Source organism: Lagenorhynchus albirostris, chromosome 4 (assembly GCF_949774975.1).
Source record: "Lagenorhynchus albirostris chromosome 4, mLagAlb1.1, whole genome shotgun sequence".
Taxonomy (NCBI): domain Eukaryota; kingdom Metazoa; phylum Chordata; class Mammalia; order Artiodactyla; family Delphinidae; genus Lagenorhynchus; species Lagenorhynchus albirostris.
In genome coordinates this window covers 24,756,820-24,769,492 of record NC_083098.1, presented here as the reverse complement: position 1 = coordinate 24,769,492, position 12,673 = coordinate 24,756,820, and the positions used below count along the sequence as shown (strand labels likewise).

Below are 12,673 nucleotides of genomic sequence, written 5' to 3'. Positions count from 1 at the left end.
CTAGAACAAGAGAAAGATAGATTGGACTTCTTTTCTTTGAATCCTTATATTCCTACGGCTTTGAAATCTGTGTGTTGTGTTTCAGGAAACTTGTCTGAGTCCCTTGGTAACCTAAGTGAATGGCATGGATGTATTTCTGATGAATTCTCTGTTTGATGTAGGAAAACCAAATCTGCGTGTTTAGAGTAAATAATTCTGATTTAGGGACTTCCCTGGTGGTGCAGTGGTTAAGAATCTGCCTGCCAGTGCAGGGGACACGAGTTCGAGCCCTGGTCCAGGAAGATCCCACATGCCACGGAGCTACTAAGCCTGTGCACCACAACTACTGAGCCTGCGCTCTAGAGCCCGCAAGCCACAACTACTGAGCCTGCGAGCCTAGAGCCCATGCTCCGCAACAAGAGAAGCCACCGCAATCAGAAGCCCGCGCACCGCAACGAAGAGTAGCCCCTGCTCGCCACAACTAGAGAAAGCCCGCATGCAGTAACAAAGACCCAACACAGCCAAAAATATAAATAAATAAATAAATTTATAAAAAAATATTTAAAAATTATTAATAATTCTGATTTAGATAGAAACAACTTTTCTTTCTTAACACCTAGAAATTTATCTCCAAGGCTAAAGGAGCATGGTAGCCATAGTTTATTTGGATATTATTCTTTAAAGGGAATCATTATGAAAACTATATTTATCTCTGAAATTTAAAATTGGTAGCATTTCACCCTTTGATGGGTAACATTCCAATATCAACTTCTTTTTGCTTGTTAAGCTGCATACATTTTGATAACATACCAACAAATAAATTGTATGTTATCCTGGAGATTATCAATGAGAAGATAATTTCCATTCTGTTGGAAAGCAGATCTACAAAGCCGGATTATCTTGCACAAATTTCATGCCTCGATGGGCAAAAAAATAAGGGATAAAGTGAGATTCAGGGGCTTCCCTGGTGGCGCAGTGGTTGAGAGTCCGCCTGCCGATGCAGGGGACGCGGGTTCGTGCCCCGGTCCGGGAAGATCCCACATGCCGCGGAGCGGCTGGGCCCATGAGCCATGGCCGCTGGGCCTGCACGTCCGGAGCCTGTGCTCCGCAACGGGAGAGGCCACAACAGTGAGAGGCCCGCGTGCCGCAAAAAAAATAAAATAAAAATAAAAATTGAGATTCAGATTACAACAAATTTTAATTTATTCCAAGAGACATGGATAAGTGCAAAGGTTCAGATAAAGAATATAAACAGATGACTTAGCTGCATCAAAAATATCAGTAGACATTTAAAATTTTCTGTCTTCAAGACTCAAAAATTCTCTTTTGTTCCCGACTCCCCGTTTTCTGCTTTATTACTTTTATATTTCTGGTGGCGTGGGTGGGAATAAGATTTAAAGACCCCCAGAGAAAGTTTATTGGAAGAGAATACTGAATTGGTCCTCTTTGCTGTAGGTTACATTTCCAACAAATGGAGGATGAGATTGTTATACTTATTTTTCAGAGCAGAACAGAGTCTCTTGGGCAAAGATTGAGAATGGAACTTAACAGAAATAGTTTGTACAGTACCTAATTCGTCTTCTCCAAATCCCAAAATGTGACCTGAAAAGTAACCTCTACAGGAACCGCCGTTGCCAAGACAGAGTGGTTTTTCTTGCCATTGCTTGGTCACAGGACTTTGCTGGAGGGTTAAGAAATTCCTACAACAAAACATACCAGAAACCTATGATGAAAATATGCTTTTGCCTGAAAAACACAATAAAATGTTTAAAATAAAACTCATAATAAATAATTGTTGTGCCACAGACCTGGCTTCTAAAGGGAAAAATAATATAGCCCATAATGTATGTGACTACGCCGAAATTCCCATGTGAAGAGAAAGTACTTAAGATAATATTTTGTTTGGAGGCGGGGTACTAAAAGTACCTGAGTCTGAGAAAAGCCCTCCCCTTCATCCAGAGAATGATACTTCCTCTCCAGGACTAGACTCCATGCTGTGCTATTAATCAGAGAGAGGGATGGGGGAAGATCATGGGGTCAGTACTCTTTTTTAGTTCCTTTCAGCGACCAAGCATATCAGCTCTGCCATATGGCCTGAATGCCAGTGACTTGGGGAACAAGATTCTTATTTTGGGTTTCATCACAGAGTTTCTTATAATTACCAACAATGTGACCTCTAAACTTTAGACTAAAATTTAATTTTGTAGCATTCTTATGAATACAGACAAATTAAGGTCTGTTGCCAAAAGTCCCAAAAGTTTGGCAAAAGCAAAAATTCTTAGCCTTCCAGATAATTTTTAAAATATTTATACAACTCATGTAAAACCACAGTTTTCAATTTACTCATGATCATGGTAAATTTATGTTAAGGATGAAGGGAAGACTCTAAATAATATGAAATGTCTATCTGAAGACCTCTCTGCTCTTAAAAATTATTTTATGAATTTGATCAAGTCTGTTTAAAAAGCATCTTTTAGGAAGTTCTTGAATTATCCCACCAAACATGGTGGAACCAAAAGTAAATAATAATATTTATGTGTGTCCCACACCTGACTTCCAAAAGGAGGCAATCATTTAAATATTTTATGATGGTTTGCCCAATAATCAATGGATATGTCATTTGATCTATCAAACTGTGGTATCAGGAAACCTACCCATTACGATCTCCAAACACGTAGCTTCCATAGAGTCTTTCCGACTGGCAGCCTCGGTAAACAAATCCACCAACCAAAGGACCATTACTGAATGGCTTGAATTCTAAAAGTGATGGCTCACTTTCTGGAAATAAATAAACATAACATTAGATCAAATGAAGCGTATTTTCATAAAGGAAAAGCAATGTAGGCCACACCACAATTATTGCAGTAATTTAACTCTGAAATGTGTTCCATAATGCGTAAGATGGGTCCTTGTTGTAGATATTTATTGAAAATAATTACCCCGTTTTCTTAAATATAATGTAATTAAATATAATGTAAAGGGCTTCCACGCATAGCGGAATGAAATAAAAATGCTCTGCAAATGCTTGTTGTTATTATAACTGCCAAGATGTATAAAATTTTCAATGACATTAGAATCTGGTATTTTGCAAAATCATGGACTTTAGAACTAAAATACTTAAAAAAATACTTAATTTTTTGAATATTGAATTTTTTGTAGAAATGCTTTTGCATATGCCTACTAAACTGAGCCAGGCCTCTCAAATTTTATAAAATGTTTAAAAGTTCAAGCTTTGAAGAAAATAAAGGTATGGTACATAAAAGGTCTTCAAAACCACATTTGCTGCATATTTTAAAACACTGTCACTTAGTCAAGTAATATCTTCATTTAAAATGTCTTAAGAGTTCTGTTTATAGAGTTATGTGGTTACCAAAGTCTATTTCAGCCATTCCTTCAGAATTACATGTGGATAGACATGTATCTCAGTCTTTCTAGGCATGTCGTTATGTACTTGAATACAGGGATGCCAGTTGCAATGGAAAAGATACAAAGTCAGCTGCAAATTAATCTGAAAATTACTTATTACGTACTTAAATAAGTCACTACCAACAGGAAGTATTTTAGGCAAAAGCTTCTGTGGAAAAACAGTCATTCTAAAGTCCTTCCCCCACCCCATGTGATTATGGTGAATACGATATTATAAAAAGTAGAACGGATATGTTTTAAATAACCAGGATACTGAGAGGCAGCATAACTGAAAGACTAAGGTCATGAACTCTGGAGTCAGGTTCAAATCCAGATCCTGTCACTTTACGTGGTGTGACAGTCAACCTTTCTGTGTCTCAGTTCCCTCATTTGTACAATGTGGCCAATAAGAGTGCCTACCACATAGGGTTTCTCTGTAAATGAAATGAGTGAAGTTTGCAAAGTGCTTACTGCAGGAGCTGGCAGGTAGTAAGCGTTGTGGATGTGGCTATTTGCTTTTTTTTTTTCCTGATTTATCGAGGTATAATTAACAAATAAAATTATACATGTATGTGCATATATGTGTGTGTGTGTATATATATATACACATTGTAAAAGGATTCTGTGTCTGTGTGTTTAATACATAAATGTAAGGCCATCAATATTATAACCAGTTTCCGCTGAATCCCAATTAATGTGATTGCAGAATTTAATCTACAAATATAACCAAAATTCCCACAAGCTAGTGACTCATTAGATTTTTTTTCTAACCACATTATTCTTTGGTTTGGCTGTTATAAGATGCACACACACACATACATGAATACCTGAAAAAAAATAAAGTAAAATAACTGAATACCACATGAACCAACACAGCTGCTTCATTCCTGGTACTAAGTAAATATCCGTATTGAATGAATAAATAGAAGAAGCCAACAATTTAATCATCTTCATCTACTATATTCCCTGAATCATAATCATATTTGATATATTGTTTCCTCTAAAAGAAGCATATACAAAAACACTGAAAAATATTAACTTTATATTTTAATATGTATCTCTAAATACTCTAGTAATCATGTTATTAAAAATAAGATCTAAACATTCCTTCTTTATGACTTGGGTAAATAAGCCATGTTTTTATAAGTCTATTACTTTGTTTTCTCTAAAATAAACACCTTTAAAAAATACATTCTTATTTGAAACACTTATAATTTTCCTAATTGCTGAGACTAGTACGTTGGGTATTGAGAAATTTCTTACCTTCAACACTTGTCTTTTTCCCTCTGTATATAAGATGTTAAGACAAGTTCTCCCTTATATATTAAATAAATAGAAGGTATTCATCTCGATTCTCAGATGAGCAAAATATAAACTGCTAACTTTTGAAGGTCCATTAAATTTTTTGGACCTACAGAGCACCATTCAATCCATGGGAAAGGTAGTTACCCACATGGAACCCCTAGAGCTTGTAAGAGTCACTGGACCTTTAAAAAGTGAGCAATTGACGCCCTCACCATGGTTAGGCCAGTATTTTGATGCTTTCCCAAATGCTCATTTTGCAGAAATCCTTTTCTCTTCAATTAATATATTAAAATAAAACAAAGCCCAAACGAAAACCAGATCAACAAATTATGCTCTACTTACCATAATCTTTTCCCTTAATTATCTGTAGGATTCTGGCGGATGATCTGTTCTTTCCATTGGAGTCTGAGCAAAGTATTGTTAAATTGATGTTTATGTCAGTGGGGTGTCGATCCACAGCACATCTGCGACAAAATGGGGGTGATACCCATGAATTCCAACCGGGGTATCTTCTAAGCTCAGACCAGAGATTCCTGACATAGGAATCCTTTGTGGGCTGGCAAGGATCCTACGGGCGATTTAGTTTGGAACCTCTAAAAACCACCGAAGGAAACATCCTGTTTGCTTACTCTGCTGAAGTTTAATGATCTCTGGAGTGTATTTCTTAATTTCTCTTGGTATCTACCTCCATAATGAATGTGCACACTGACTCAGAACACTTGTTAGTCTGTTGTTAAGGAATAGCACATGTATAATACACTGGTAAAGTATAAGGGTAAGAATGGCAGCACCATCAATTCACATCTGCAACACGTGCGACACCAAGAACACTTGGTCCCCAACTTAATGATGATTCAGCTTATGATGCTGTGAAAGTGGTACACATGCAGTAGACACCATACTTCCAATTGTGAATTTTCATCTTTTCCCGGGCTAATGACATGTGGTACAATACTCTCTCGTGATACTGGGCAGCGGCAGCTGCAGCTCCCAGTCAGCCACTCCATCACGAAGGGAAACAACGATACACTGACACCAATTCCACACCCCTGCAACCATTCTGCTTTCCACTTTCAGTACAGTACTCAATAAATGACATGAGATATTCAACATCAAATAGGCTCTGTGTTAGAAGATTGTGCCCAACTGTAGGCCGGTATGAGTGTTCTGAGCACGTTTAAGGTGGGCTAGACTAAGCTATGATGTTCGGTAGGTGAGGACCATTAAGTGCATTTTCGACTTAACGGTATTTTCAACTGATGATGGCTTCATCAGGACTTAACCCCATCATAAGTCACGGATAACCTGTAATAGTTATATATAGTATTAGTTTTGTGTTTCTTACATAGAATCACTACGTTCTAAAGTGTGGGCTGCTCTAATGAAGGAAAGCATGCACTCCCTTTCAAGGAATAAGATAAAGCTGATCTCCACAACCATTGAGTCTTTCACGTGGACTCTGACTTTGTATTCACCCCCCAATCTGGGGCCAGAATATTTCTGTGACTTAAGCCACTGACTGTAAAGTCCATGGGGACAGGAACCACTTCCGACCTCTTTATCACTGTATTTCTACTCCTTAGTTCAAACCCAGGAATGTAAGAGGGGCTCAATATTTGTTGAATGTTGAAGTCAATGAGTGACTAGGTATGGGGAGTTTGGGTTGGGGGAAGAATGAAGTTGAATAACATTTTTGAAGTTCTCACAAATTTGGAAAACAGTCTTGCACTGTATTTAGGTTTCTCAAGCTTGGCATTATTGACCTTTGGGGCCAGATGGTTCTCTCTTTGGGGGGGGAAGAGGGGGTTGTTCTGAGCACTACAGGATATTTAGCGGCATCTCTGATCTCCATACACTCGGTGTCAGTAGCATGATCTCCTCCTTCCAATTTGTGAAACCCAAAAATGCTTCTAGATATTGCCAAATGTCCTCTGGGGGCAAAGTCATCCCATGGAGAATCACTGTTTTAGGCCAATAAAATACACTAATGACAAAAAGAAATTCATTGGGGCTATTAAATAAATTACAAAATTAAAAAGAAAATCTGAGAGTAGATTCTGGGGCTTAAGAGACGTAAGAGTCACATGCAGCAATTATTTAAGCAACAACAACAGTGAAACAAAACCCGTTGACTCCAAATGATCCTATTCACATTAGCCTGACCTGCCGAAGGTGGGTTAGTGGCTCTGTGGCTGCAGTCACTCTCTTGTCCTCATTAATTCAATGATTCGCAGAATACAACGTCTGGCAGGGATCCTGACACAGGCCTGCTGTGACTTAAGGTGGAACCAAGTCCATGCAGGGTGAGACATTTTTCCTGTACCGCTTTTCTTTTGACAATCGAGAAACTCTGACCAAAAAAGCTTTGTGTTTCTAACAAAGAAAGAGCAAAGAGACCTTTGGCCAGGTCTCCCAAAGGTGGAGTTGCTGGAGACCATGAGGTCTAGCTCTGACTGAATATCAAATCCACCAAGAACCTCTTGGCCTTTTTAACCTTTAGTCTCATATAAAAAAGAGCGCAGACAGTGAAACTTCTCAGTGTGATACTGTAAGGGTGGATCCATGTCATTATACCTGTGTCCAAACCTATAGGATGTACAACCCTGGGAAGGAGCCCTACGTAAACTATGGTCTTTGGGTGGTAATGATGTGTCAGTGTAGGGTCATCAGTTGTAAAAAATGTACCACTTGGGTGGGGGAGGTTATGTAGGTGAGGAGACAGGGAAACCTCTGTGCTTTCTGCTCCATTTTGCTGGGAACTGAAAACTGATCTAAAGATTAAAGTCTTTAAAAAAAGGCAGGGGGAGGTGCCTGATGCCAGCTACCTCAGAGTGGCGGCTGACAGTTACCGATCAGAGGATGGGCACATGATACGTGGTTTGCTACTCTGCACCAATGCTTAATAAGAGCCAGCTTTACTTTTAGCCAATAATGATTTTAGCTCCCTTTCTGCTTTATTAAATCCTCCTTTGCTTGACATACTCTTGGAGGGAGGCAGCCTGTTCAGCCCTCTATCACGGGAAGAGGTAAGATTCCACAGCACAGGCGTCCTGCCACACGTAAGGTCTGTAAGGCACCTCGCCCTGTGTTTTCACACTGAGGGTCGGGACCCCCCGGGAAGGTTGCATGAAGGCTCCAGTGGGATTGTGGTGACTCAGGCTGCTCGACTTCAAAGTGCTGCTTTGTGGTGGTATCTGCCGGGTTCTGAGCTCTAGGAATGGAATGTGACAGTTTCATCCACTTCCTGAACCCACCTTAAGTAGTCCCTGTCGCCCAGATTTTAAGATCTGCTGAGATGCCAAAAAGGAAATGAACTGTAGACTTGGACTTTGATGGAAGGGAGATGAAGGGCAGGAGGGATTATAAAAAGAAAAAGTTCGAGAAATACTCACCTTGCATGTAGTGAACACTCAATAAATATTAAATAGCAATAATAACTAGTAAACGAATAAATGTGGCCAGATACCCCTTAGTATGAGTAACAGACCACAGATTAGATAAAGCTTTCATCATAGAATTGCTATATTACACTTCCTAGCATTTTTCAAGTATACCCCAAATGTCTCATTCTACATTCTTCTTAGCGGTCCTTTCTTTATGGTTCATTGTAGTAAACAGTCAGTCTGAATTCCTTCAGTATTTGTAATTTCTTGCAAGTAAAAAAATGTTAACATTTAGCTCAATTCCTTCCAAATGACACTGTGTCATCATCTGTTAAGTGAAGCTATGATAATAAGAATCATAATTTATTTAAAATCCATCACGTGTGTCAGATACTCTATTTGATTCTTCACTTATAGATCTGTATTTAATCATTACAGCATCCTTGCAAGGTGGCTATTACCATCCTCATTTAATGTATTTATAAGGAAATTAACATTTAGAGCGGTTTAAGGAGACCAAGTTTATTATCTGTCTGAACTGTTCAGATTAAAGTCTTCATCATGACATCTGTCCACCAGTGTTTATCCAATAATAACTCTCCAAAATGTTAAGGCGATATTTCTCTGTGAACTTGTCCTCTGCCTTGTCTAATCTGCCTTCTCCATCTGCTTCACACATTAATAGAAGAAAGAGGGCAAAATACTGGGTAAGATAATGAACCAGTGTAATTTTAGAGGCATAACCTTGGATACCACTCTTAGCTGCTCCGCGCCCGGAAACCCTCCTTCTTTCCCCACTCTGCGAATCCCGGCCCTGCTGTAAGGCAGGAGAGAGGACGGGCTTGTGCTCTCACCTGCCTGGATCGTGGAGGCCGTGGGCAAACACTTCTGGGGGCTGGTTGGTGCTGTTGAAGTGCGGGTTGCTCCTGGGTATGGAATAAGGCACGTGGCACATGGCAGTATCCACGTCCAGACGGAGCACGGAACCTGTGAAGTCGCTGAGGAATCGGAGGACAACGTAAGTGCTTTCCGTTTTTGTTACGTATTGCGCCTACACTCAATTCAGGGAAGTTGCCCTATGGCTAAAAAACCACCCCCCGCCCCCTATTTGAGACAAAATTATTAAAGTTCCAAATTCCATATCATGGGAAATGAAACCAGGGGCAGTTTGGCTTCAGACACGTGGCAGCACCGAGACACAGCTCAACGGTGGCTGAAGGCTGCAGCCTTGGTGGTGTGCTGCTTTTGGTATCCGTCCTCTAAAATGTTTTTTTTTTTTTTTTTTTTTTTTTTTTTTGCCAAACCACATATTTAACGTCCCCCAGGAAGCTCCGCTGGACAATGCTGGTCCATTAGGTAGAGTGTCGAAGGCAGCAGGGATGTGCAGGGCAGCTACTGCACAAACCCCACAGCAGGAACTCGTTTCAGGACATCTCAGTAGAGCGACTTTCAAAAATACTATAACAGCATATGTATTTGAATTCCTCTTCATGTTATAAAGGCAGATGCTGATAATAAAAGTTGAATATTTAACTGAGGTGATATCATTCAAAGACATAAGTGATATAACTCACTTAAAACATTTTACCATCAAGGGGCATCTGTTGTTTTGTTGGATTTTTTTACCTTAACCCATCCATTTCTTCCATGTCATCCAGCGTGATCATCCCGTCACCGAGGATGATGTACAGAAAGCTGTCAGGACCGAAGAGCAGCTGTCCTCCCAGATGCTTTCTGTGGAGTTCTGCGACCTCAAGAAATACTCTGGCCGTTCTCAAATCAACTTGGTGGGGATTTTTTCTAGGTGGTGGGGAGGAAACACACCATGATTGTGAAAGACGTAAGGTGAACCCACGGAAAGTAAATAGGGCACAAAGGGGGAAGCAAACACGTGGCACGTAAATAAGCAAACATACTGAAAAATGTAGCCAATAGAAATTACTGAAAAATCGTGTTAGTCTCCAGGTTTCCAAAGTGTAGCCTTTAAGTTGAAAGAGGATTGTGGAGAAGTACAAAGCTACCATTTTTCGCAATTTTCCTTAAAGACACACACAGGATTTTAAGCCAGATGGAGATTGGGGTTTAATTATTGCCACCTGATGGTTAATTATTTGTAACTTCTAGACAAAAAATTATAAAGAGATAATGAGAAAATAAGATGAAATGTCTTTTAGTGGTACCTGGATACTGTGTATTCCACAACTCTGAGAATATGGTCATGAGGCCCCATAGCCCACCGTTCTTGGTTGGTGGTATAAGACACATAGAGCTTTCCATTTTTCTTGTAATTGGGATGGAATGCAAGGCTTAGCAGTCCTCTTTCATCTCCTCCCTGCAGTCAAATGAAAAACACAAAGAATTGTGAAGTTAATTATGTTCTTTATTGTGTTTCAACTGGAACCCCCAAAAGAGTCTCTTTCTTTCTCCTGGATAATCTTTGCCCAAACTCTTTTCTTTTCTTCCTTGCCTACTGCACAAAAAGGATTATAAAACATTTCACTTTGCGGAACTCTTTAAGGGTTAGAACAAGACAATTGTCTTGTGTGGTTATCTATACGCAAGACCCTTACACCACTTTTGTCAAGTGATTTGTGTATGTAATCTGGGGAAGCTAGGAAGACAAGTTTAAGTGCTGTGAAGAATTCTTTGCTGGGTTACTAGGTTGCTTGTAGTTCACAGAAGACAAATAAAAAGGTTCGTAATCAGCAGTGACTTCTAATCCAAGTCTCCAAAACCTAAAACACAGTGTGGGCTGCCAACTCCCACTGTCTTGGCAATCTGTTTAGAAAACAGTTAAATTGCTTGTGTAATATGTAAACCTTTGTTTTACCCTGGAGGCATCTACATCAGTTGTCACAACCGTGGTGGTCTGTTCATCATAGCTAGGTAATAAGCAGCCTTGGCCTCTCTACATCGAAATGAGGTATTTTTACATATATCCCTTTGCTGCCTAGAGTTTTTTTTCCTTATAGAAAAATGGAGAAATGAAAGGAGAGCTAAAAGCCAGGGCTGGGATGGGGGTGGGAGAAATCCTAGAGAGGAAAGGAGACACTAGGAAATAAAAGAAAAATCCCAAACAACCTTCTTTTGTTATTGTATGAATGTCAAGAATTGTATACATTAGGCATGCCAAATGCTGTAACAATTAAAACATCATCGTGTGCTTAAATAGAAAGGCATTTTATCTTTATTTTCTGCTAATTCAGCTCGATGAAACTCAATATGGTCTTAGCATTTGTTTTATCCCACAAGTAGTCTAGGAATTTCTATAATGAAATCAAAGTATCTAAAATTATCTAGATCAGAGACGTCAAGTTCAAATTCTGGTAAGCCAGGGAGCACTTCCTCTGTGCTCTGCTGAGTTATGCACAACGGCGAAAAACGTGGCAGAAACTGAATGTTGCGACTGCCGCTAGGACATCACCTTATACACGCTGTTTCATTCAACAGCACAACATTCTTATGGCAAAAAGCTGTAAGTTACTCCTTAGAAGTGTTAGAGGAAAAAAAGTCTCTAATACCGCCATTTCTTCACAAGGCTGTGCTCAATCACGGAAGCGCTCTCCTGCCTCTGTCCCCCAGGATAGCATGTGTTACTAACAAAGCCCAGAACTGTTTGTAGTTTGTGTGCTACAAGGATTTGTGAATTTAAAGCTTTAGGCATAAAAGTTCACTTTTAATAAGCACCGTTTGTTTTATTTCCCAGATTAGAGAAAAACTGCTTTCAGAGCTATGCCATCCAAAGCGGAAAACATCCAAACTTTAAGAGTGTGTAAATAATAAAGTGGATGCAAATATCCCAGACCTACCAAATTATTATTCAAATGTCAAAAAAGGGCAGCCTCTTCATTTGCATATCACAATATGATTAATTTTAAGAACAAGCTCGCAGAAGGGTAAGTCTCTATGACTAGGATTTATGAAGCCTGGTTTTTTTGGGTTATCTTGTTATGATGATTTTAATATTGACTCAACATTGCTGTTTTTCTTCTTATATCTTCAGTAAATAAACATCTCTTGCCTTTCTTATGAGATATTGAAAACAGGGATGTGTAACTAAGATTCGATTGTAGAAAAGCCACTGCACATGTAAACCTCCTTGATTGATGTATAAGGAGGCCTAGGGGTGGGATTTAGTTTGTGATTAATTCCTCTCCGCATATATTTCCCTCTAAAGCTGTGAATGCAGGGTAAGTACTGCAAACCCACTTCACAAATGTTTGCGTTCCACTATAAGAAGCTTTTGTTGAAAGTAGTTCTTTTGTAGTTTTTAATCAAATCATCTGAAAGACAACTTGAGCTGGCTAGCAACATAGTTTAAAACTGTGCTGGTTGCTTTTTGGGAATTAGGAACACAGAATTCATGCATTGTAGAGAGACAGATGGGAAAAGAGATTGAAATAAATCCACAAGTGACAGAAGACAGTCGTTTACGTTAAAGATTCACCTATCACACGAATGAATGTAGAGGGGCATCGCTGACTTTTATTAAAGGGCCAAATATGGAAACAGAATGAGACATCTGAATGACAAGAATATAAATCAAAAAAGTCATTTTAAAATGTCCTGAATTTTTCAGGTTATAGGATTTATATTTGTGT

At 39.2% G+C, this 12,673-nt stretch overlaps 1 protein-coding gene across 1 annotated transcript in view; it reads right to left on the bottom strand.

Moving 5' to 3' along the window:
* Positions 1–12,673, bottom strand: part of HHIP (hedgehog interacting protein) — an 88,317-nt gene that overhangs the window by 20,566 nt on the left and 55,078 nt on the right. The window contains exons 5-10 of the mRNA XM_060147127.1: positions 10,253–10,404; positions 9,699–9,872; positions 8,927–9,070; positions 5,032–5,153; positions 2,634–2,757; positions 1,549–1,679 (exon numbers count right to left, since the gene is read on the bottom strand). Of these exons, the coding sequence (XP_060003110.1) occupies positions 1,549–1,679; positions 2,634–2,757; positions 5,032–5,153; positions 8,927–9,070; positions 9,699–9,872; positions 10,253–10,404 (847 nt within the window). The remainder of the gene's footprint in view (positions 1–1,548; positions 1,680–2,633; positions 2,758–5,031; positions 5,154–8,926; positions 9,071–9,698; positions 9,873–10,252; positions 10,405–12,673) is intronic.